A 27731-nucleotide genomic window follows, 5' to 3' on the forward strand; every position below is an offset into this window, starting at 1 on the left:
AATTTATGATTCTAATCTATGATTCAGTTATTTACACACCAACTCGTCTAAAGACATAAACTGGTACAAACTGTTGCCTGACCACCAGGAATGTTTATTAACGCCTTCAAAGAATTCGAACCAGTTGCCATTTGGACAATAAAGCTACACCTCTCGCCCTTTTAATACACAGTCACATATTCTTACAGAATAAAATACACACTAACTTTGTAAACTATAAAATGGAACAGTCTATGAATTAGTATGGAGAAAATTATTCCATTAAAAAGCAATGTTGACTCGTTATATACATGTATATATATTTGAAGGTTTAATTTGTGCATTAAGAGATTTAGGACACACAGAGAATAAATTATACCGAAAAAGTGGCATATAACATTTTTTGTGAACACATTTTACGTTATGGACGACCATACAACAAAGTCAGTCTTTGTCCATAATTATTTCTAAATATTCATGAATAACATTTGTGATAAAAATATTGATTAATTAAGCATTGCATTTCTAAAAATAGAATAATGGTTTAACTTGGATTTTGTTTGTCACATTTTGACAAATGACTGTTATTTCCGGACATATATACCTATGCATACTTTACTACTTGAAAACAAATTGCTTATTTTAATTGGGTATCGTTAAATATACCGGCCTCGGTGGCGTCGTGGCAGGCCATCGGTCTACAGGCTGGTAGGTACTGGGTTCGGATCCCAGTCGAGGCATGGGATTTTTAATCCAGATACCGACTCCAAACCCTGAGTGAGTGCTCCGCAAGGCTCAATGGGTAGGTGTAAACCACTTGCACCGACCAGTGATCCATAACTGGTTTAACAAAGGCCATGGTTTGTGCTATCCTGCCTGTGGGAAGCGCAAATAAAAGATCCCTTGCTGCCTGTCGTAAAGAAGAGTAGCCTATGTGGCGACAGCGGGTTTCCTCTAAAAACAGTGTCAGAATGACCATATGTTTGACGTCCAATAGCCGATGATAAGATTAAAAATCAATGTGCTCTAGTGGCGTCGTTAAATAAAACAAACTTTACTTTTTTTTTCGTTAAATATGTATCGACTTAAAATGTTATTGATAAATTCACTGCATTTTTATTTTCAGCCATTTAGTAAAGAAAGTTCTGTAGACGGATTCCAAAAATATAGTGTTGAAGAATACGCAGAGTTCACAGAAATTCAATTTATGTTAACTCCATCAACTGAAGGTGGAAAAGTTGTTGTCAAGGAGCTATCAATAAAGGCTTGCTTTGAACCAGGTGATAAGACTACCTGTTTTTCAAATATTATCAAATGGTTTCATTATATTTAACCAATTGAATTTTTTTTGTAAATAATGATTTAAAAAACAAAACAAAACAAATAACAACAACTAAACTACAAATATATAAACAATTGCTTTTTGGTATTGGTCACAAGTTATCCAACATACGAGGCTCTCTCCTACTTACAAACAATAAATTGTATAACAATGGCGACTGCAATTTTCAATATATAGACTGATCAAAAAATAAAGTAAACGTTTGTGAGAAACGATTGAATAAACTGAAACAACAGCAAGGGAAAGAAATAGAAGTAATCGATGGTTTAACAGTATTCATTATTAACATTTTATCTTCTCAGAGAGTCCAGCTGGTAAATATTAACAATGATAATAGTAACAACAAATACATGACTACGCATCATGAGATATAGGTTTCGTGGTCAAATCGTTGTATCTGTTTAATGTACTTATGACCCTGCTCAAGTATTTGCTTATTAGTATCGTTATTTAACGTGTGTCGACCGCTTAATAAAAAAATTGCAGATTAATTATTTGAAAACTGTTTAGAGATATGAAAATAATGTAGGATGTAGATCGGTAGTAGAGTGCTCGTCACAGGCATGATTGGTCGTAGAATTCAATCGACCTTGATGGACTCAGGTTTGTCCCCACCAACCAGAGCTCCACGGCTTGTGTATTTACATGTCTATGGATCTTTTGCTTCCTGATCATCATGACCGTTTAAGGATCAATTTCCATCGGTATGCCCACTGGGCTATTTCTTGTTCCAGCCGAAGCTGATGGTATCTCAAAGGTCGTGGTATCTGCTATCCTATCTGTGGGATGGTATATATAAAAGACTCCTTGAAACTAATGGAAAAATGTATCAGGTGTCCTCTCTAAGACTATATGTCAGAATTACTAAATGTTTAACATCCAATAGACAATGATTCATAAATCAATGTGCTCTAGTGGTTTTGTTAAGGAAAACATACTTTAACTTTAACCTTTTTCACTCGACCGAATGTCAAAATACGTTGTTTAAAAATGTGCTGATGTATCGTTAAACAAACATTCCTTTTCTTGTAATAGTATGTAATAATCTAGTGCCAAAATCCCCGAATATTACCACAAAATATAATAATACAAATGTTTTAACCAAAAAAAGGAAAGTAAAGAAAAAAAAGGAATCTTTGTTTCACAAAACATCTGTACATGGCAAGGCACATGTCAACTTTATAGACAGGTTATACTGATGTAATATATTCATAGTTATACTGTTTATATTCACTCTAATTCACACAGAATGTACAAAACCTACAAACACAATCCGTGTGCTTTGCAAATATTTAACCACATCCTCAGTAACAGTTATTTGATTGCTTACTTAAAAGGTACAACACCAGTGCCAACAACTACTACTACAGAGACAACTACGACAACAACTACGACATCTACAACAACGGCTCCACCAACTACAACTACTCCAGGATCGACCACGACACCAGCAGGATCTACGACAACACCAGCAGGATCTACGACAACACCAACAGAATCGACCACGACACCACCAGGAACCACGACACCGACATGCGCGACTATCATGTGCACATCAAAGGAAACAGGTCAACCAATATGCGTACCAGCTGATAAACTCTGCGATAAAAAGCCAGACTGTGAGGATGGAGAAGATGAACGCCCTACCGTTTGTGGTGAGTGAACTCACTTCTTCTTGTTTTCTTCTCAGTGTTATAAAATAAGATAACCAACGATTTTTCTTGTTTCCTCGACCCCCCACATTTCACACAAGCACATGACCGTACACACATACACACGCGCATATCTATGTGCATGAATGCATGTATGTATGTACGTACATATGTATGTAAGAATGTATGTATGTATATATGTTTGTATATGCATGTATGCATGTGCATATGCATGTGCATATGCATATTCATATCCATGTGTATGTGTATGTGTATGTGTATGTGCATGTGTATGTGTATGTGTATGTGTATGTGTATGTATGTGATATATGTATGTATGTTTGTGTGTTTGTGTGTCTATGTATTTAAGTATATATTACATATATATACATATATATATATATATATATCATATATATATATATATATATATATATATATATACTCTGTCAAAAAGAAACTCATAGGTGATCTAAGGAAAGAAGAAAAGTGTTTGATTTTACAAAATATCGGTTTTTTGTTCAATGTTGCTGAATGACCACGTTTGTTAATGTTCCTGGAATGGGACAGCATGCCCAAATGCATCCTAACAACAAGTTTAAAGCACGTTGTGGCACGTTGTGCGACAATTGCAGGAAATCGGCGTGAAATCGTAGGATTTTGGCGAATGCACGTGAAACTCGGGGAAAAGATTGGGGTAGTAATGGGTATTTAAAGCTGCAATGCTCGCAATGATGCCTCATTTCCATTTCGATGTAGACGAGTTACAAGATGCCAAGACTAATCCTGCCGAATCGAAACATTGCAATAGCCCGCCTCCAGTCAGCAGTCGCACGCCACATGAACGTCCATCAGAGCACCATTTCACGTCTCTGGGACAGGTACCAGCAGTTTCAGTCAACTGAATACCGGCCCAAAAGTGGAAGACCTCGCATAACTACAGCGCAATATCGCTACATCTGGGTTCTGCACTTGCGTCACCGAACTGCCACAGCAACGAACACTGCTGGACGCATACCTGGTTTGAGAAGGGTGTCTGCACAAACCATTCGAAACCGACTTCGAGAAGCTGGTTTACGGGCTAGGAGACCGTATGTTGGCCCCGTCCTGCGAAGTCAACATCGACATTTACGTGTTCGCTGGTGGACGAAAGTACAGGGGTGGATCTTGGGAAACTGGCGGCGAGTATGGTTCAGCAACGAGTCACGTTTCCTTCTACAGCGACGTGATGGACGACAAAGTGTTTACAGACGCCGCAATGAACGTTTTGCCAACAACTGCGTCGCCCAAGTTGACAGATTCGGTGGAGGGAGTGTTAAAATGTGGGCAGCCATCTCATACACCGGCAGAAGTGAACTTGTGTTCGTACAAGGTAACCTGACAGCTGTACGCTACCGGAATGAAATTCTTCGCCGTCACATGCTTCCCCTTTTGGAATGACAGAGAGAACTCTTTCAGCAGGACAATGCCAGGCCGCATACGGCACGTGTAACAATTGATTTCCTACATAATGAGAACATCAATGTGCTGCCATGGCCATCAACATCGCCAGATCTTAACCCCATTGAACATATATGGGATGAACTGGACAGACGTGTACGCCAGCGTGACCCGAAGCCTCAGACGCTTCTGCAACTGTCACCTGCACTGCAGGAAGAGTGGGCTAGGATTCCACGTGACCGGATTCAGAGACTCATTCAGTCTATGACAAGGAGATGTCGCGCAGTGATTGCTGCTGCTGATGGCCACACAAGGTACTGATTTCAACGCACTCGTGCGACGCTTTGTGTTACGAAACCGCCTCCACTGCCGTCAGTCCATAGCAAGAATATTGTCACATACTCACGTCAATTTTGACTGTGATACGATCATAAATAACGAAGTTATGCCACTTTGAATTAAAGAGATAATTCCATGAATATTTCGCCTATGCGTTTCTTTTTTGATAGAGTATATATATATATATATATATATATATATATATATATATATATATATATATATATATAAACGCAATGGCGCAGGGGACAGGCACGGTGGAGTAGGGTGGTTGTGCTGTATTTTAATTCTGAATAAAAAATATTATGGTAGTAATATCTTAAGGCAGATATTAATTTTAACTGCATTTTAGGACATCTAGTTTTCATTCAAAATTTTAGGGGGAGCATACCCACAAACCCCCTGGAAACTTTTTTTTGCGCCCTAAAGCTACCCCCCCCCCCCCCCCCCCCCCCCCCCCCCCCCCCCCCCCCCCCCCCCCCCCCCCATGTCGACTTGTTTTCGCCGTGCTTGGGGGATCAACCGCACCTTGTAGGCTTGTCATGAGACTGTCTCGGCTATCCATACATTCTTGTATGTATGTATGGATGTTTGTTCATGTGTGTATGTCTGTATTCCTGTTTGTGTGTCTGTCTGTGTGTCTGCATTGAGTGGACTCCCATGTCCAGGTGACATTTCATCTATAAATAACAATTTAAATATCGACAAATTACACTTCGCCTTTTATAGCGTTATTCGGGAGCATACAAATTCTAAAAATATCGGGCGAGACAATTTATGCAATAGGCGAACTTGTTGGTCTATTTCAACATCGAAAAAACTGGAGGAAAAGTGCAGTAATAAAGTCTGGATTGTATACTAGTATAAACAGATTCTATGACTATACCATCACTGTTTGTTTTTTTTCGTCTTGAAATGAATTTTATATTGAAATTAGTTTCCGGCATACTTCGTAATTCACCCGAATCATTTCGTATACCCTCGGCATAATCCCGAATGTTTTCAAATTCTTATCAAATCACTGGCATGATTTTAGAAATAAGGTTTTTGATTGGTCGAATGAAAGGTCAACTTGACATGAGCTCCAACGGGCTGCTGTTGGATCACATGTAATAGTGGAGCTAATTTTAATTAGATTGACACACACACACACACACACACACACACACACACACACACACACACACACACACACACACACACACACACACACACAGTAGACTATCATTGGCTCGAACTATCCTGAGACACTAAAATGTGGTGCGACCCGCTGGATAGTTCGAGCCAAGTATTCGGCTACGTATGTATGTATATTTATATGCATGTATATGTATGTATTTGTGTATGTATGTATGTATATTTATATGCATGTATATGTATGTATTTGTGTATGTATGTATGTATATACATGTACATTGTGTATATTGGTTTTACAAATAGCGACTACAACTACTCCAGGATCGACCACATCACCATCAGGATCTACGACAACACCAGTAGGATCGACCACGACACCACCAGGAACCACGACACCGACATGCGCGACTATCATATGCACATCAAAGGAAACAGGTCAACCAATATGCGTACCAGCTGATAAACTCTGCGATAAAAAGCCAGACTGTGAGGGTGAGGAAGATGAACGCTCTACCGTTTGTGGTGAGTGAACTCACTTCTTCTTCTTCTTTTCTTCTCAGTGTTGTTAAATAAGATAATCAAAGATTCTCCAAGATACACCATGATATCATATATTGTGTGACACCGTAGGAACTATGCATTGTATAAGACCAGATTAAACACTAAATACGTGTCGTTAAACAAGAAAGTTTTTTTTTTAAACTTTTTGTCTAGGTTTTGATTTAGACACAAATGTAAAAGCAGACTAAATGTAATTGCAATATTATTTTTGTTTACGAAAACAAAATTAGATGTATAAATAAAAAACATTTTAATGAACATTTACTATACTAATTCACACAGCTGTATTGAGATCTACACTTAGTTTTATGCTTTGGTAACTATTCCATTAGCTACAACAACAACCCCGGGCACTACGGCACCAGGCACAACTACACCACCAACCACTACTCCAAAGGAGTGTGAAGATGGTCTGACTTGCAGATCACTCACGGGGGTTATGATTTGTGTACAGCCTACGTCGTTTTGTGATGGCAAACAAGACTGTGAAAACAATGAAGATGAAACTATGAAGGAATGCAGTGCGTAGTTATTCAGTTTTAGTTTGTATATTATTTCCCAAACAACTGACAGAATAGCTATATTATTTTACATTTTGTCAGAACTAGACTAAACACGATGAACATATCCTGCCCCACCGGTGGCACACGTCATGAGAATACAGCTGTCTAACCTGTCACTTCACATAAAACAATGAACAAATGTGCAAACGTTACATCAAAGAGATTAAAAAGGTATGCACACGTTCAAAATATGGAATAGCATCAATCATCAGTTTAGTCAGTGATGGATTGTAATTAGTAGACATAGCCGTCAAACGTCTGTCGTAAAACGTTTTGAATACCTCCATGAGTCTCCGGGCATCATACACGTGGATCAACACAAACAGGAAATTGTAAATGGCTGAAATGTAGTTTTATTTTAAACCTAATATTATGCATAGAATGCATGTACACAAGATGATATATTTCATTAAATGTATATGAATAATATGTCATGCTAAGCAGTCGTGTATCTTATGTTTTCTTTGTTATTTCAGCAACTACTACACCTAAAACCACGGTAACCGTCCCAACGACAGGTATGCATTTTATAGAAATGTAATAGTTATATAATGAACCACAGCGTATAATATTAATTTTTATTCTACAGATCTTCTGTAGGTAGAGACCGCTATTATTATGTTGTAATTAATATTTGTGTTTAATTGTTAAGATTATTTCTGTACATCAAGAGAACACAAGCAAGTTGTTTCACTGTCCGCGGTAGCGTAGTGGTTATAGCAATCTTGGTTAAAGCTAGGATGTACAGAGTTGTACATGCCGATGCCTGCTACTACCCAGAGCGAGTTTTATTAAATGTGTCTCACTAATCACTAAGAACTAACCATTAAACGTTGTCCTGGACAGCAGTGTAGCTATCTAGATGTGCATAAATGTCAGCAGAGTGCTTAAGTCTTAACTGTCTGCAAGCAGAAACATACAGTGGAATGAAATTATTACATAGCTAGAAGAATACCTGGCAACATCACTGTTCCAGTATGCATGCTGGTACGACTTGATTCTGCCTAATGCCATAAAATTACAGATCGGTACGTTTATATCGTGTGCAAGAACGTATAGTACCAGTGTTTAATGCACATTAGGTGTTTTTATTCAAAGGTGTATCACCCTGTTTTCACAATTCAAATCATAGTGTGAAATTGTTTTTAAATTATACTGTCTTTTATGATTAATTATGCTTGTTATGTAATTTCATAACATTTATTTATGGGGGCGGGAAGTAGCCTAGTGGTAAAACGCTCACTTGATGCGCGGTCGGTCTAAGATCAATCCTCGTCGGTGGGCTCATTGGGCTATTTCTCTTTCTCACCACGACTGGTATATGAAAGGCCGTGGTTTGTACTATTCTGTCTGTGGGATAGTGCATATAAAAGATCCCTTGCTACTAATAGAAAAATGTAGCTGGTTTACTCTCTAAGACTATATGTCAGAATTACCAAACGTTTGACATCCAATAAACCAATGTGCTCTATTGGTGTCGGTAAATAAAACAAACTTTTAAAATAATATTTACAAATTATACTGAGGACTCGAGGACACATAATGTGGAAATAGTCATAAAATAAAACAATTCAGAACTAAATTAATTAAGAATCTCAAGTTGATCCATCCGTATTTTGCTAACGTCTGCAAACTATTTTGACTGGCTTATCACGTGGCGTACATAAGCAACGAACGGTTGACTAACTTACCCCAGATCACACTACTTGCATGCAGAATGTTTTGACCCGTAAACACTTGTATCTTACAGTGCAAATTTGTTTACTTTTTAGGTCCAGGGTCAACTACACCAACCGTAACATCACCAGTACCAAAGTGTAAGTCACTGATCTTATCTAAATAGTCAATCCAGAATAGTGCACATAGTAAAAAAAAATGAAGGCGATATGTAGCGATTTAGATCAGACTTCTCAATTAATCATGCGATTTAGATCAGACTTCTCAATTAATCATGCGATTTAGATCAGACTTCTCAATTAATCATGCTATCTGTTCATTGACTCTGTTCACTGTGGTCATAATTTTATTTTATTTAATTTGCATATAGGTTTTGATGTAAAACAATAAAACACAATATTTACTTTAAATAGTAAATATTACAAAACGTTATTTAGCATTGGTCAGTGATCAAGTTGCAGCTTTGTTGGTATAAACTTCATCAATGGGCAACTGATAATGGCTTTAGATTCTCAAACGCAAAAACAGTTTGTATTGCTATCTGCTAGAAAAGAGGTCTCCATTTAGATCCACTATTGTTTTTGGACAAAAATTCAATTCCATTTGAGCAGGAGACTAAATTTCTGGGGCTTATATTTGATAGGAAGCTATCTTTTGTTCCCCATCTTAAATATGTTAAAAAGAAAGGCTTGAAAGCTCTCAATATTTTAAAAGTTATTGGTAATACGGAATGAGGAGCAGATCAGGGACGTACGCTTTGTCTTGGTCTTTGTGCATTTAAAACATCTCCTGTAGAGAACTTGCATGTTGATGCACATGGACCTTGTTTGGGTGCTAGACGTGCAAAGCTGTCTCTACTATTGAATTTTTATATTGCTGTTGACCGTCAATAGCCAATGTATTTTGTGTGCTGTCGTTAAACATTCATTCATTCATTCATTCATTTTGGTCAGTGATCACTATCATTTGCACGTAGCATATAGTCCAGTAGCTTAACTGCTTGATGGTTACAGAGCGGATAAATGCACCAATTGATTCTTTGCTGCTTCTGTTGATCCTATGATTAGATTGTGTGCTATGAACCATTCAGTCAGTGGTTTGGGACAAATTATATCTTCATTTGAAGATGGCCGCCATTTATTAGACATTTGTGTCAATATTATGCATTCTAAATACAGTTTGCACATAATGTATTACATTAATAGTTAAATATTATTTAATAGATATTTAAACAATCCTAAAACTAGGCAATCGCTCTTAGCCAGTGGATTATCCTCAGTTACCAACAACACCCGAAGACTAAACAGTCATGCATTGTTAACCTATATATGTAACTACAGCTAATACAATAATTAGTTAAATATAAAGTTAATACAGTAAATAATTCAGTGTGAAAATTAATATAATAATGTGAAGATATTACTTATCAGTGCATAAGAGTGTTTAATAGCATTTAAATAAGTTGTAAATTTGTCTAGTCAAAATAAATCTTAAATAATTATATAATTACCGCTAGAACAAACCATACATTTATATTCAAAAGAAGTAACCAAAATAAAATTTACTTTACTATAATTTAATTTATTTAGTTTTAAAACACATCAGAAACTACACATTGCACTAGGTCTAATGTGTTACTTCTTATTTGTTATTTATAGCAACTACACCAGGAACTACACCTCTGACCACAACAGGTAATTAATTTGCCTTTATATTTGATTATACGTATCTATTAAATTGTATTAAATTAAATTAATACAATTAAAGTGACAGACCTTATTTTTTAAACCCCACTGCTTCAGACATTATTACTTAAATGTTTTTCTTCAGATGATCAATTTCGTACATCCGAAGAATTTCTGGTTATCCTGATGCTTTAATGGCACAGAATTAATTGTTCATATTTCATTAAAACGACGTAACTCTGAGAAGTAACGGTCTTGGAGATGAGCTCTAAATTATTTTCAATTGTATTTTCCTGCTTCAACGTCACGGATTCTTGTAACGTTATCCAAATGTGTTACAGGTTTGTAGATTAACCAAATTTTGTGTCCATTGTCATGGGTTGAAACTAGGCTCTATTACTTTAATTTATTAGAAAATATACTGGTAATAGAATATTTAAACATTTCACATTTACATCGGTCTCCCATCTCTCTCTCTCCCCCTCTCTCTGTCTCTCTCTCTCTCTCTCTCTCTCTCTCTCTCTCTCTCTCTCTCTCTCTCTCTCTCTCTCTCTCTCTCTCTCTCTCTCTCTCTATATATATATATATATATATATATACGCTGCAAAACTGTAGGGGAACTCTAAGAAGAATTTACAATTGCCAAAATTGTAAGCTATATTAGCTGTGGGGAATGGTTATATGATAATAGTGAATTAATTGGGCAAACACTACAACCGGTAGTTCAGTATTACAGTAGGTGTTATGACCACTAAAGATCTTGAAGGACGATTGGGGTCAGAAGTGAAATTTGAAAGTTGACGGGTTTTTTATCAGTAAATCGCAAATTCAAACAATAAAAATGACTAAAAACAAAACAATAACTGTATGATCAACAGAATGAAAAAGATTGACAGAAATAATGTCCCACAGTGATTAATCGACCTTCCTGGAAATTGTCAAAATCGAAACTGACACTCCACGCACGTGTACGGGGCGACTGCATGATGCACGTGCAAACTATGGAATGTGTTTCGAAGTGTTGAAACAGACCTGAACGTTCTTTTCTAGGATGGCTGTGGTCAAAACGTATGTTCGGTCTAATAGTTGATATTAACATTAATATTTCAGATTCCCCTACTTTTTTTTAAGAGTATATATATATATATATATATATATATATATATATATATATATATATATATATATATATATATATATGGTTTTAAATGTTCGAACAGTGTTCATCGTATTAATAAATTAACTTCAGTATGTATATTAACACTATACTTGATTTTTTTTTTTTTCCAGCTGGTCCATGTGCAAGTAACATGAACCGCGTATCAAAGGACGATTTTATCGTATATCCCGAGGGGCCAACCGTAGAGCCAGATAAACCAGCGGAGTTTAATGCTGACAACTTAGCAGTTGTAAATGTGAAGGCCACAACACGAACAGTGTGGCATCAACTTACCTTTGATGTTCCAAGCAGAGTATCTAAAGTTGAAATAACGATCGGTGATACCACAGTAAGTAAAACCAGTACATTCCAAAATAAAGTTTAAAAAGATATGGCTCACTCCCATACATGCTATATATATATATAATTTATAAATTCTCATTTAAATTAAAACAGTAACTATTAACTGGTTACTAGTATTTGAAAATTAGCCAAATTGGTAAGAAGCAAAATTATATGAAAACTGTTTTCCACTCTGTATATTAAAAAAAATCAAATATAGCTTTAAAAACCCCAACCCAATTTAGTTACTATAATGAGCTATTTATTATTTCGCGGAAATAAACTTCTGATATGTTAAATCAATACATTGGCTGATCATCTGATATACTAAGGTCATGAAATCTTATAGTGTGACGTTTTCACGATATTCTAAGAAATGCCACAATAATTGTACGTTGGTCTTAAATAAAATTATACTACCATATTCACGGCCATTTGATACCTTTTTTTTTTTTTTAAACTCGTTACTTAAAAACATATTCGCTTGTTAGATACCCTTTTACACAATTCGTAAGATAAATGGTATTAATTGCCTCTCATTTTTGGTCCTCTATATATTCCTAAGAATTAACATCCTGCGCTTAGGACGTGGACCTAAAACGCACACAAACACATGCACTTGTTACAGTGTAAACATTTGAACTGAAAGTATATTTATACTTCAAGCGATCCTTCCATTTGATATCTCAGGTTGTTATAACCTCCAATGTTTTTTAAAAAGTAGTCCAATAGCAAACAGAAATTTGGAAATTACCAATAGGTCATTTTAAGAGGTATAACATGTCAATATCAGTTACAGCGTTTCTGAAGCAGATTTAATTCTTCAGACGTTCGCAATCTATGTGACAATCCTAGTTGTATCGAAGTGTGCAAGCTGCTCTAATTCAATGACCATGCTTTAGCAGAAGTTAAATACATTGTATATTAAAAAACCTTAATTTGATTGTTTATTTAAAATGGCAATAAAGTAAATTTTAGTAGCAATAAAATGATCAACCGTTTGTTTTGATATGTAGGTTTTAATGCTCGTATTCAAATGTATTTATATGAATGATATTATAATCACACTGATCGTGAATGATGCTGCTATTTTAGGTTGAAGCTACAATACAAGATGGCCAAGCTAAATGGGTTGGCCCAAGTACTGGTTTGGAGGCAGTATCAGTCAAGATAGTTATAACACGGGACACTGATACACTCACGACAATAGATGTGACCAGCCTGGAAGTCGTAGCTTGTCAAGAAAAAGGTATCATGTTTACTGTTTGATTTTTAGATTTATCTCTTTTTTTTTGCAATGAAATTAGCTTAGTATCCAATGTATTAATAATGACAGGTGAATTCACAACAATAAACAACTGAATTGTTTATTCAAACAATTTCGGCCAGTTGTTTCTCTTACAATATATGTATTTTTGTTCTCTAAAAGATGTCACTCAAGTTGCCACATACAAATCATGTTGTGCTAGTAGGTACGAATTGGTAGAAATAATATTTCAAATAACAAAGGCATATACTCCTACCGACACATCCATATCTACATGTCTGTCTGTCTGTATGTGTGTGCATGCGTGTGTACGTGCTTGAGTTCGTCCGTATGTATATATGTGCGTATGTGTGCGTATGTGTGTGTGTGTGTGTGTGTGCGTCTGTCTATCTGTCTGTCTGTCTGTCTGTCTGTCTGTATGTATGTATGTATGTGTATATATTGGTTCAGTAAATATATTCACAACAGAAGAGTACTGTTGTTAGTGATTATTGTTTTAATGGAATACAGTTCATTGCACTACTAACCACGTGCATCATGCGAAGTGATGACAACATTGCCTTTTAAACTGATTGTAATCGACTCGGTTTTCATTATCTGCTGTGCCTTCCTCGTTGGTTTATCAGATAATTTTATTTGATTTTATAGGTACAACTACAGGCCCACCAGGTAGTACTACTACTCCAGGTTCCACCACTACTCCTCTTATAGGTAATACATCAACACAACCGTTACATGCATTACGTTCACACATTGTGGAATGTATTACAATAATGAACACAATTCGACATTCGACTACTACTTGATCTCTTGACTAGCAACACTATGACACCGTTATGTTCATGATTTTGTCATATTACTATAGAATGTACTGTGCAAATGAACACAATTTTGACAATAAGCTGACATCCTTCTCCGGATGTAATCAGTCAACAATTTTCAAAGTTAAGGTCTTGCTGTATGGCACATAATTCACAGCCATTTTACTTTAGAAAATGAAATTAGCTTATTTGCCAGGTGAAAATAGCTAAATGGGATAAGTAGTAATTTGTGCTTGTTATTTGTTTCTGTATAAGCATTGCATTATCCACAAACTGATACTCAAGTGTAAACCAGTTCGTTATCGTTCACAATCTGGTTGTACACAATATAAAAGTTGCATATGATTATCTATTGTGGAGCTGTTTGACATTGTATGTTTTGCCTTTGCAGGAACCACTACTACACCCGGCACTACCAAACCTCCAAGCACAACAGGTTAGCATCCTATTGTTTCACATTCAGTAGGCGATGATTAATTAATTAGTGGTCTGTTGAACAAAAGAAACACGTTTTAAAATATTATTATTATAAGGAGGATTTAGGTACAATGTAAAAGATAAATGATAGTCTATAATATTGTGGAAGAATGAATATATAACCTGAAATAAGTAGCACGTATTTCACTTTAAATGTGTACATGAGATAAACAATGTTATATGTTCGTTTTGTATTGGCAGGTCCTACTGTGCCGTCCACAACCACACCAGCTACTACAACACAAGGGCCTACCACAACACCAAAACGTAAATAATTAAATTATCCTCATTTTGCTGCCATATAAACCTATCGCTAAAATGATTTTGCACTAATTATTTAGCTGTTGGATGAATATTGCTGTGTCATCAACCTAGCAAATAATCCCAGCGTCCATTGAATTAGCATATACTGTGTCATGTGGTTACATAAAATATATCACGTAATTAAAATGGTTCCATGTCACGTTTTTGAAGGTTAAATAGCGGGAAAAGTCTGCATTGTAGAACACTGACATTTTGCGCAAAACCAGCTTTGTTATATTGTTTATTGATGGAAATGTTTTCATTTTAATACATGCCTTACGTTAAAACATGTACAACAAAACGTAATGTCAAGAAATGCTATACCAATGAGAACCTACTCAATATTTGCTGTATATACTAAAACTATTGTTGATTTATCCACCTTTTTTTTCAACAGCCAATAGTTCTTTTACTTCTTTTTAGGATGAAATACACTTCTTTCCTTATTTTTCGAATGTTATTTTTGCCACCAGCATTTCGATATTTCTTTGTTAAGCTCTTCTATAATGAAATTATGTAGCAAGACAAATCTCAAAGACAAAAAAGACTTCCGAGTGTCGTAGAAGAAGACGTGAGCCAATCGACCACCAGTGTCAGAACACTCATAATTTGAGTATTTGTTCAGTGGTATAGCATTGTTTGGCATTGTTTCACATTAGTTTAGATGTATGCAATGTATCAAAATGGAAATTGTATCATCTTAAACCAGCATAATAAAATGGATTTGTGGTGCACAATTTCAATGTTCTGCATTGCAGTTTTCCCTCTGTTCATCTACACAAATTGGAACATTGCTATTACCCGATATCATAGGCTAAAATAATATAGATTGTTCTTTAATGGTGGCCAAGTGAACAGATTTAGCAGTAAAATTAATATTTAATGAGAAGTTGTATGACATTTAATCTTAGGAAACACTTGACTATTTTCAATATGGTTACGTTACATTTTTAAAAAAAGGCACCACCCATCCTTGCATGTGTTCATTCATCTACTAGTTTCTGGAACACAAGCAAAAAACCTTGCAAAATGTCTTTTGCTAAAGCGAACTTATCATGTTCGATATTTTTCTCTAACCATGGAAACAGATAGCAAGAATTATCAACTTAAACTAAACAAATTGCCAGAATGACTCAAATTTAGTTTTTTTTCGAGCACAACTCCAACACTGATCAAGGTAACTTCACAAAACGTCGTGATCGGGTAGTGACTTGTACTATAAGTGTGTTTTCATTGCCAATATTCTTTCTGCCACCATGGAACCAACACGCCATAATGACAACATTTAATGTTTCACTCACTGTTCCAGATAACTTCCTGAGGCTCTGTACACTTATCAATCTATTGGTCTAGTAGTGATTATTTCTATGAGGAAAGTTTTATTGTTGATATTGTTTTCTCTTACCATGAAAAAATACCCATCCAGAATGACCAAGTTTACTATTTCAGCAACACAATTCCAAAACCGTTCAAAATAACTTATGCTATTAAGAACTTTTTATATTTGATATTGTTTTTCTGTTACTATGGAAACAAATTTGCCAAATGAGTATTTTTGATTGTAATAACTGTATGCATTATTTAAATACAAGTAAATCAAATAGTATTATGAGTTGTATTCCAATTGATATATTAGTCGCCTTTAGTTATATATTCCGTCTTATATGTGCGAATACGAAACGATATGGTTTATTTGAATAACAAAAGTCGTCACTTTGAGATATGTAAACCTTAAAGGGACATTCCTGAGTTTGCTGCATTGTAAGATGTTTCCGACTAATAAAATATTTCTACAATTAAACTTACATATTAAATGTATTTTCTTGCTTAGAATATCAGTGTCTGTATATTCAATGTGTTTTTGGTCGTCTTAATATTTGTAAGAAGCTCAAACTGAATTTTGTCTTCAAATAATTTCGTACGTAGGAACAAATATTTTAGGAAATAAAAGGACATTTAACCTAGTACAAATATTAGAACGAGTAGAAACAGGTTTAATATACAGCCAATATTTTATGCAGAACAATATATTTGATATGTAATTACAATCGTTAAAAAGTCTCTGTTAGTCGATAACATCTTAAAAATTGCAGCAAACTCAGGAATGTCCCTTCAAGAAATAATCTTTACACCTGACTGATACGATGCAATTAACTGTGTGTATAATAGGGTTTCTAACACACCTGCTGATAAAAGTATACTTTATTATATTCGAGAACACATACCAATAACACATACTCATGTGATAACAATTTAAAAACGCACAACTTGCTGCTCCTAGGTGATGACCTACTACTACTACTACTACTACTACTATTGTAATGAAATTTACTTTTCGGGTCCCAATCTGGGGACCACGGGTTCGGCTACCCCTTTCGGTTGTAGACTTTTGCTGGTACTAAGAGTCGATTAATAATTCTCTAGAAGGCTGAAATTACTATAAACAAGAGACCGACTTGGCTAGCACAGAAAACCCAAACTAACAAATAAACAGATTACACATTTATTCGAGGGAGTACAAACAAATAACAAATATGTATGGTAGTCCTCTAAGATCCATATATGAATTGACTACCACTAAATAAATAAATTTACACCCACATATCCATACAAATAAATATTTATATTTCGGGACGTGTATGAATGTGTCGTGGATAATCCCGACAAAGAGAATATTCGCGGAATTAAATTTACATCTGCAGGACAGCCCACACCAAATAATTAGGCTCTACACCTTACACGATTACCCATCCATGCCGGTGTACACGAACTCCGTTAAATCATATATATTGGACAGCCCCCTTCAAAGCTATTTTTAACCAAACCACCCTATTAAAGCAGTCGTTAATCCATATAATTAGGACTCACTTATTCGGAATGGGGTTACACACCATCGACAATGACGAAGACCGCTTATTAAAATCAACGAAATCCTAATTTAATCAGGTTTAATTTATTCAGACGGGTCGTCCGTTCTCTAACTCAGCCAAAACGATTATGCGGACAGTTCGTGCACGGTAAAAACACGGAATTATATATGGGACGATTACACCTTACACGTAACACGGGTCAATGCCGGACTCGCTTTACGTAGTTAATTTATAATTTTAATAACCGAAACTTATAAGATATACATTGGTTAAACGTATGTATAAATGGGCAGACAGCTAGGAATGGAAGCAAACATGTTTACATATATATATAAAACGAAAAACAACACAGCACACAAAAACTAACCTCACAGGAAAACAACCCGAGCGCAAGTGGGGATGAATAACGTGCGTCGAAAAATAATCTAACTTGACCAACCTGATTGGTTGATTCAGTCAGGCCACACTCTTGCACTGACTTCTGCCGACAACATTTAAAACGGTTGCACGACACTTATTGTATTATCCCTCGTAGCAAATGAGAAAATAACGTTCCTGATATTCATAAGTGAGTAGAGTTAGATCATGCTGTTAATGTAATTAGTAAGAGATATAATCAGAATCTTAACTGAATATAATAACCAAGGAAAATATGAAAAGATAGACAGACTGAAAACGAGGAACGCTACATACCCTTCCACTACATCGCCTAGCTATGCCCTCATAGCGCGGAATTTACTACATCTAGAATTGTAAGCACCGGAGAGATCATCATATTTTAAGAGGTTCCCATTAATTTAGTGTTTGCTTCCAAACATAGCCTATCCCATACACCCACACATCTTTTGGATTTGTAGTTCCAGTACGGTTACCTCGACCTCAATCAGATTAAATGGTAACCTGACAAAAGAAAACAACAATGATTAGACATAAAATATAAAATAAACCCCAAAGTAACAATACAATGACTTGCGCTTCGAGTAAAAAAACCCAAATACGTTAAGAAGCCATGTAGCAGGCACATGCTTATCTACTAAAACTGTAGGAGTCTAGGACATACCTGATATAAATATGATATTCATTAAGTTCCTTTAGCATTCCAGAATACCCCAAAACTCTGTACATGTATAACTTAAGATGGGTAATAAATTATGCAAATTTCGAACAATAAATCCTCCTCCATGGTTAAAATACTGACAGTATATCACCTACGGCACTTAACCATAGAGTGGTAATCCCACCCCTTACATACACCCAGTGAGTCATTACCATCACAAATTCACATTACAATAGCAAAAACAAATAATTCATTTATATACACAGAGATCCAGTTTACTCTGGAATAACTACCGAATAGGACAGACAAAAACTAAAATATCAACATACCTCAAACTACTGTTACGCAAAAAACAAACTCTTCAACATACAGTACATATTTTCGGTTTTTATGTGGCCAATAACCACCCAGCTCATACATGTAGATAATATTCAAGATACAGTTCAAGTTGATAAATCAGCAGGTGACGGTTAAGTAATTAGCAGGAAACATCCTTCAATCACCATATTAGACGTGGCAATTCACAAATAGAATAGTTCATTCAATCACCATTTTATACTAGGTGATCAACACAACAGTCTATATTAACACAATCGCCATATTAGACGTGGCAATTCACAAATAATAGAATAGTTCATTCAATCACCATTTTATACTAGGTGATCAACACAACAGTCCATATTAACACAATCACCATATTAGACATGACGATTCACAGATAATAGAATAGATCATTCAGTCCAATATTCCATATAATTCTTCAACCTCCAACAGCGATACAGATCCAGAGGTTAAGTTCAAATACTGCACAGCACCACAGTCGCCCCCACAGGAAACCAACGAGATTCCGGAAATAGTTCATGATTATTTAGTGATCCACAAATGGTTTTATAATCTGTTCAATAGAGGAATAAACTGATCCGGTTACAGTCTATTATGATATCCAGTTGTGAATCCTTCATTATGATTATTCTATAAAGAAATTCCAATCCGGAAATAGTTCATAATGAAGTCCCAATCCAGGAACTATTATATTCATGTTTATTCAAGTAGGGAATCCCAGTTCCAGAAACAGTTCATGGCGTATAGCAATTCATGATTTCTTCAACCTCAGAAAATATTACTATATATTTCTTCACAATCACTAGGAATTACCATGCCATTTTATACTGCTGAGTATGCATGAGCTAGCCTCAGATTACAGTTATCTTCCCATTTGGTTGTCCAAAATCCGGACATTTGACCGCGCAAGTAGTCTGCTGTTTGACTGTGATTATTTCATGGCAGACAGCTATGAAGTGGCAACTGTTTGACTGAAGTGACAGGGGATAGCATGTAGTTTGTAAACATGTGTAACTTGCTGACATTGAAGACTTGTTTGTGGTAATTCCGGCCCATGCAAAAGTAGTGCTTTTTGTGTAAAATGGGTGTACTCCGGCCTGGTTTAGAGGGTGTGTCTGTTTAAACCAATATGCTTGGAGAAAGAGCTGGACAACAGGGGTTGTCCTTTTCAGGGTATGTGTCCCCCATGCAGGCAAAGGTACATATAAAACTTCACGGGCCTGCTGATATTAATAAAAATGTTATAGCCACTAAGGCTATATAGAAACATATAGCTAAATTAATTGTGGTCTGAGGCCAGCTGGATGGAAGCAGTCTTTAAAATCACATCTCGGATCTAGAACCACCATAAACCGACTTTTAAAAAAAAAATGCATGTGGAGAATTTTACATGGTTATAGAAAACACTTACAATACAGAAAAATGTTTAACCATATATTAGCTTACATAGCAAGAAATACTGTGGGGAAAAAAAATGCTATGATAAATCGTACTTCCCAGATCTCATCCAATCAGGAAATCTACGTCTCCGTCTGGTTTCAACATTGCATGTGCGCTGCTACGTTAACGGTTTCTTGTACAAGAGGTTCGCCCATGTTTGCCTCCATTGCTACTGAACTAAGGTCCCCGGGTATAGCCTGAATCAATGTATGTCTACATCTCATAATTTCCTCCAAGGTCCTATTGATCTCCCTCTCAATTTCTATGCGAGCCTCATCAATGTCTGGTATAGGAATTCTAGATGCCATGTTAAGATTATGTAGTTTATTTTAGACAAATAAATAAACTTTCCAATTCCCGGTTGATGCACCACGTGTAATGTAATTTACTTTTTGGGTCTCTACGTCGGCTCCACTTGTACAGGACTCTCAGTTTGGCCAGCGATGAAGTTAGACGTGGTTTCATGCGCTCTCAACTTACCCCCCCCCCCCCCCCCCCACCTGGGGGGACTGATCGCTAGTTATGGATCGCTGTTGGAGTACCGCGTCGCGTACACCGGGTCACGGGCAACCGTGACCTTGGTGTATGGCGACGCGGCTACAGCCAAGAGGAAGGGAACTAGGAAGAGGAAACGTGCGCCAGGGGCGGCTCAGGCGGGGACAAAGCTGGCGGCTCAACCGCCAGGGCGGTCCCGTCTGCGTCGCCGCCCCCACCACGACCAAACCGGACGGATCGACGGGAGGCGACTCGCCAACCAGCCGGACCGACTGTTCAGATGCGGGAAGTGGAGCAGCCAACCAGTGCACCGCGACCAGCTTCACCTGTTCCCGCTCGTCGTTCGTCTGCGTCGAGACCCCCACCCACGGGGGACTCCGCGACGGCGACTCTGGATGTTGGGGCTGTCAAGAGGAAGGCCGTGACCCCCCGGAGGACCAACCAGCCAAGACGCGGCCTTCTACTTCCTCTTCGGGTGACTGGAGAGTGGCAGCGCGGAAAATCAAAGGCCAGTACTCTAAGTACTTGGTGGGAGACGTCACGGACCCCGACAGACTGCCAGGCGGGGTCTACGAAGAAAACTTCAAGACGTTTCCCGATGGCCACCAGGTCGCCATCCACACGGTCAAACTACGGGGAGTGGAAGCTATAGTAGTGACGTCGCGCCGGGATGATCTTTACCGACAGGGATTCCTCAGCCATGACATGGATAACAACAACATCCACAGAATCATGAAGATCGTCACCGGCGCCCAGTACCCACAGATGGTCCACTGCCTTAGCACCCACAGCTACAGGAGACTGGTGCCTCACTTTGAGGAGAGGAACAACATCACCTCCCCGTAGATGCTGTGCACCCAAACGGCCTTAACGAGGCCACTCGCGTGGACATATCGATCGGACTTTAAACTTTTAGATCTGCGTTCAAAATTTTATGTCGAAATTACTTTCTTTTTTTTAAAATATTATTAAATAGTCCGATCCTCTCTTCTTTCTCTTATTTAATTTTGGACTGTCCTTCTAAAATGCTCCAAATTATATAAATATTCGACCGAGCAGTCAATTCTTTTTTATTTTTGGCTTGTAACCTTTTAATTTTTTATCTATTAACTTCTTTACTAATTGCTATTTTCAAAATTCTGCCCAGTTTCTACCCCCCCCCCCCCCCCCCCCCCCCCCCATCCCGAATCAGGCCACCGATCTTATCGGAGGTCGGACTCGGGATGGGCGTGTTCGAAACCCTAGTGGTATATGGGCACGTTAAACTAGTTATCATCATCATCATCCACTTGTAATGAAATTTACTTTTCGGGTCCCAATCTGGGGACCACGGGTTCGGCTACCCCTTTCGCTTGTAGACTTTTGCTGGTACTAAGAGTCGATTAATAATTCTCTAGAAGGCTGAAATTACTATAAACAAGAGACCGACTTGGCTAGCACAGAAAACCCAAACTAACAAATAAACAGATTACACATTTATTCGAGGGAGTACAAACAAATAACAAATATGTATGGTAGTCCTCTAAGATCCATATATGAATTGACTACCACTAAATAAATAAATTTACACCCACATATCCATACAAATAAATATTTATATTTAGGGACGTGTATGAATGTGTCGTGGATAATCCCGACAAAGAGATTATTCGCGGTATTAAATTTACATCTGCAGGACAGCCCACACCAAATAATTAGGCTCTACACTGTACACGATTACCCATCCATGCCGGTGTACACGAACTCCGTTAAATCATATATATTGGACAGCCCCCTTCAAAGCTATTTTTAACCAAAACACCCTATTAAAGCAGTCGTTAATCCATATAATTAGGACTCACTTATTCGGAATGGGGTTACACACCATCGACAATGACGAAGACCGCTTATTAAAGTCAACGAGATCCTAATTTAATCAGGTTTAATTTATTCAGACGGGTCGTCCGTTCTCTAACTCAGCCAAAACGATTAAGCGGACAGTTCGTGCACGGTAAAAACACGGAATTATATATGGGACGATTACACCTTACACGTAACACGGGTCATTGCCGGACTCGCTTTACGTAGTTAATTTATAATTTTAATAACCGAAACTTATAAGATATACATTGGTTAAACGTATGTATAAATGGGCAGACAGCTAGGAATGGAAGCAAACATGTTTACATATATATAAAACGAAAAACAACACAGCACACAAAAACTAACCTCACAGAAAAACAACCCGAGTGCAAGTGGGGATGAATAACGTGCGTCGAGAAATAATCTAACTTGACCAACCTGATTGGTTGATTCAGTCAGGCCACACTCTTGCGCGGACTTCTGCCAACAACATTTAAAACGGTTGCACGATACTTATTGTATTATCCCTCGTAGCAATGAGAAAATAACATTCCTGATATTCATAAGTGAGTAGAGTTAGATCATGCTGTTATTTTAATTAGTAAGAGATATAATCAGAATCTTAACTGAATATAATAACAAGGAAAATATGAAAAGATAGACAGACTGAAAACCAGGAACGCTACACTACTACTACTACTACTACTACTACTACTACTACTACTACTACTAGTAGTAGTATTAGTAGTAATAATCGTAGTGGTAGTAGTAGTAGTAGTAGTAGTTATATTACTACTACTACTACTACTACTACTACTACTACTACTACTACTACTACTGGTATTAATAGTAGTATTAGTAGTAATAATCGTAGTGGTAGTAGTAGTAGTTATATTACTACTATTACTACTACTACTACTATTAGTAGTACTATTAGTAGTAATAATTGTAGTGGTAGTAGTAGTAGTAGTAGTAGTAGTAGTAGTAGTAGTAGTTATATTCCTACTACTACTACTACTACTACTACTACTACTACTAGTAATATAACTACTACTACTACTATTACTACTACTAGTAGTAATATAACTAGTAGTAATATAAAATGAAACTGAGATAAATAAAAGAATTGTACATAAATGCATATAAACACTCACAAGAGAGAGAGAGAGAGAGAGAGAGAGAGAGAGAGAGAGAGAGAGAGAGAGAGAGAGAGAGAGAGAGAGAGAGAGAGAGAGAGAGAGAGAGTGAATGAATGAATGAATGTTTAATAACACCCCATCACGAAAAATACTTCGGCTATTGGGTGTCAAACTATGGTCAATGCAAAACTAAAGTGATGAGCAACATCAATATAAAAATTCAAGATTTAGATAAAAACACAGTGTAAAGAACTATGCAAAAATACAAATATCACAGATATTTAGAATAAAAGTCAGTATTACGTAGACACTGTAATATAAGTTAGAGAGAGAATGAGAGATTGTGGGAGATTATAATTTTGTTGCATGTCCAGTTTATGTTTTCCTTGTCTTTAATATTATTTTTTCTCTCCCTCCATTACACCTGTACAATCACAATATCAGGCCTCAGACCACAATTAATTTCGCTATATGTTTCTATATAGCCTTAGTGGCTATAACATTTTTTATTAATATCAGCAGGCCCGTGAAGTTTTGTATGTACCTTTGCCTGCATGGGGGACACATACCCTGAAAAGGACAACCCCTGTTGTCCAGCTCTTTCTCCCAGCATATTGATTTAAACAGACACACCCTCTAAACCAGGCCGGAGTACACCCATTTTACACAAAAAGCACTACTTTTGCATGGGCCGGAATTACCACAAACAAGTCTTCAATGTCAACAAGTTACACATGTTTACAAACTACATGCTATCCCCTGTCACTTCAGTCAAACAGTTGCCACTTCATAGCTGTCTGCCATGAAATAATCACAGTCAAACAGCAGACTACTTGCGCGGTGAAACTTCCGGATTTTGGACAACCAAATGGGAAGATAACTGTAATCTGAGGCCATAACACTAATATCATATTTTACGCAACCTCGTCTTTCTTAAACTTGAATTGTCTTTAATTTCAGAGGGAGAACAGACAACAACAGGTTTGTCTTTTTGTTTTTTTGTAAACATTAAATATACACATACATGGACACATACAGAGATAAAGATATAGACAAACGGACAGACAGACAGATAAATAAATAAATAATCTATCACAGCATGCTTATTTCACCAGCAAAATAACAGAAATTCACACATACTGATACTGTGTTGAGTTAAACCTGCCCACTATGGTAAAGTTGACGTTTTGCTGTATTTTAAAAATATTTGGTCAGTCTTTACACTCATTGCATAAGTTGCTAACAAATCTATTTTATAATTAAAAAGCGCACTAACAGTTTAATAACATTAACCACTGGATGTAAACAAGTTGTATGTTAATTTATATGTGTCCTCACTTTTGCAACAACAAGTCAGCCGTTACTGATCGATTAATTTAAGACATTAATTCTTACAGAATGCACATTGATTTGACCAACTTGTTGTTGTCTTTATTTCAGAGAAACGCGAAGGGACAACAACACCACCAGGTTAGTATTTTTCTTTATTTTCTGAAGATTGTAAGAATAGTTCGACAGTGACAAAGATATTGAGAACAACATAAACGCATGGTAATATAATATGTAAGAAGGTGATATTCATTTTGTTTTGTTTTATTACCAACTTTGTAAGCGATGCCTGAATATATTGTCACTATGACTGTCAATTTATCACAGACTGAGACTCAATTTGCATGCAATCTAATTAAAATTAGCTCCACTATTACATGTGGATCTAACAGCAGCCCGTTGGAGCTCATGTCCAGTTGACCTTTCATTCGATCAATCAAAACCTTACTTGCAAAATCATACCAGTAATTTGAAAAGAATATGAAAACATTCGGGATTATGTCGAGGGTATACGAAATGATTCGGGTGAATTACGAAATATGCCGGAAACTAATTGCAATATAAAATTTTATATAAAATTCGTTTCAAGACGGAAAAAACCCGTGATGGTATAGTCATAAAATCTGTTTACACTAGTATACAATCCAGAGTTTATTACTGCTCTTTTCTCCTTGTTTTTTTTTTTTCAATGTTGAAATAGACCAACAAGTTCGCCTATTGCATAAATAGTCTCGCCCAGTATTTTTAGAATTTGTATGCTCCCGAATAACGCTATAAAAGGCGAAGTGTAATTGGTTGATATTTAAATTGTTATTTATAGATGAAATGTCACCTGGACATGGGAGTCCACGCAATGCTGTTAGATCTACTGGTAGACCCAGTAGACCTAATTTTAATCAGATTGATTTGCATGACACCACTAGTGATAATTAATACCATAACATTGTTTGTTGTTCAGTAGTTTAGTTTTTGTATTGTTTATGTCAGTCCGGTATTTTGGATATTTTTAAATAATAAAAAGTGGTTTTACAAGATACTGATATATAACGTTATTTTAAACTTTTAAATATTGTTTATTTTTTACACATATTTTACATAGCTTAATTTTTATTTCGAAAGTACAACACAAACTGTACTTAACAAATGATTTAGCTAAAATAAAGTGTTCCATGTTATAAATTTGAAGTAATGTATACACTGAATATACATTTAAATTAACTTTCACTAATTCAAATACCTTTGTGGAATACATAGCCATTCATAAAGCGAATAGTAATTTAGTATACACTTTAAATTTGAACCATATTTGACATATTCAGAATTAAGACTTAGAAGGCTTATCTTGATTGTAAACTGATAACCATTATCGAATACAGTGTTATGTTTTCAACTGGTGTGGCACAACAAAATTTGTACATTAATATATTTTTATGAATAATGTGTCCTTGCATTACAGTTTCCTGAGATGCATAATGAAAATGGTTTAAATATTAACTAGAATTATGCCCCTCTGTTTTCACACAGAATTCACTCAGCAGAGAACTGATGGGTTTACAGCCATTCACCCAAAACACGAACACGTAAACTGTTTAATTTAAATGTGTCCATGTGTTCTAGCTGGAGAAAACAATATTACCGTACCCAGCTGATTATGGCACATTACAATGTTTATAGTTTCGAATTAATTTTTCAGACTTTACGAATGAAAGTGATTAATGTGTAATATATTTATCACACATACAATGTCATGTCAAAATAGCGAAATAGGTTTCAAAACAGAATATTGTTGCTTTGATGATTATTTTGATATTGTTTTAGGTCCAGTATCTACCACAACTACTGGCGTTACCAGCCCAACAGTTTCTACCACTACAAATAATATTAAAACTATTATTTGCATATTTACAAAGGCTTATGTTAACATCATAACACTATAAGAGGTTTAGGAAATGAAATGCTTTATATAGTTTTTTATTATTTTATTTCAACATACAGTACTACTACTACTACTACTACTTAAACCACTACCACTACGATTACTACTACTACTACTACTACTACTACTACTACTACTACTAGTAGTAGTATTAGTAATAATCGTAGTGGTGGTAGTAGTAGTAGTAGTAGTAGTAGCAGTAGTAGTTATATTACTACTACTACTACTACTACTACTACTACTACTACTACTACTACTACTACTACTACTACTACTACTACTACTAGTATTAGTATTAGTAGTAATAATCGTAGTGGTAGTGGTAGTAGTAGTAGTAGTAGTAGTTATATTACTACTACTACTACTACTACTAGTAGTAGTAGTAGTAGTAGTAGTAGTAGTAGTAATAGTAGTAGTAGTAGTAGTAGTAGTAGTAGTAGTAGTAGTTATAGTACTACTACTACTACTACTAGTATTAGTATTAGTATTAGTAGTAATGATCGTAGTAGTAGTAGTAGTTATATTACTACTACTACT

The 27731-nt window shown here is 36.2% G+C and overlaps 1 protein-coding gene across 1 annotated transcript in view; it reads left to right on the forward strand.

The window, feature by feature from the left end:
* Positions 1–15573, forward strand: part of LOC121382221 (SCO-spondin-like) — a 65125-nt gene extending 49552 nt beyond the window's left edge. Inside the window, exons 33-41 of the mRNA XM_041511749.1 lie at positions 1106–1259; positions 2659–2976; positions 6193–6411; positions 6783–6971; positions 7490–7531; positions 8786–8830; positions 10349–10384; positions 14356–14400; positions 14643–15573. Of these exons, the coding sequence (XP_041367683.1) occupies positions 1106–1259; positions 2659–2976; positions 6193–6411; positions 6783–6971; positions 7490–7531; positions 8786–8830; positions 10349–10384; positions 14356–14400; positions 14643–14716 (1122 nt within the window). The 3' untranslated portion in view covers positions 14717–15573. The remainder of the gene's footprint in view (positions 1–1105; positions 1260–2658; positions 2977–6192; positions 6412–6782; positions 6972–7489; positions 7532–8785; positions 8831–10348; positions 10385–14355; positions 14401–14642) is intronic.
* The last annotated feature ends 12158 nt before the right edge of the window (positions 15574–27731 follow it).

Source organism: Gigantopelta aegis, chromosome 9, assembly GCF_016097555.1.
Source record: "Gigantopelta aegis isolate Gae_Host chromosome 9, Gae_host_genome, whole genome shotgun sequence".
Taxonomy (NCBI): Eukaryota; Metazoa; Mollusca; class Gastropoda; order Neomphalida; family Peltospiridae; genus Gigantopelta; species Gigantopelta aegis.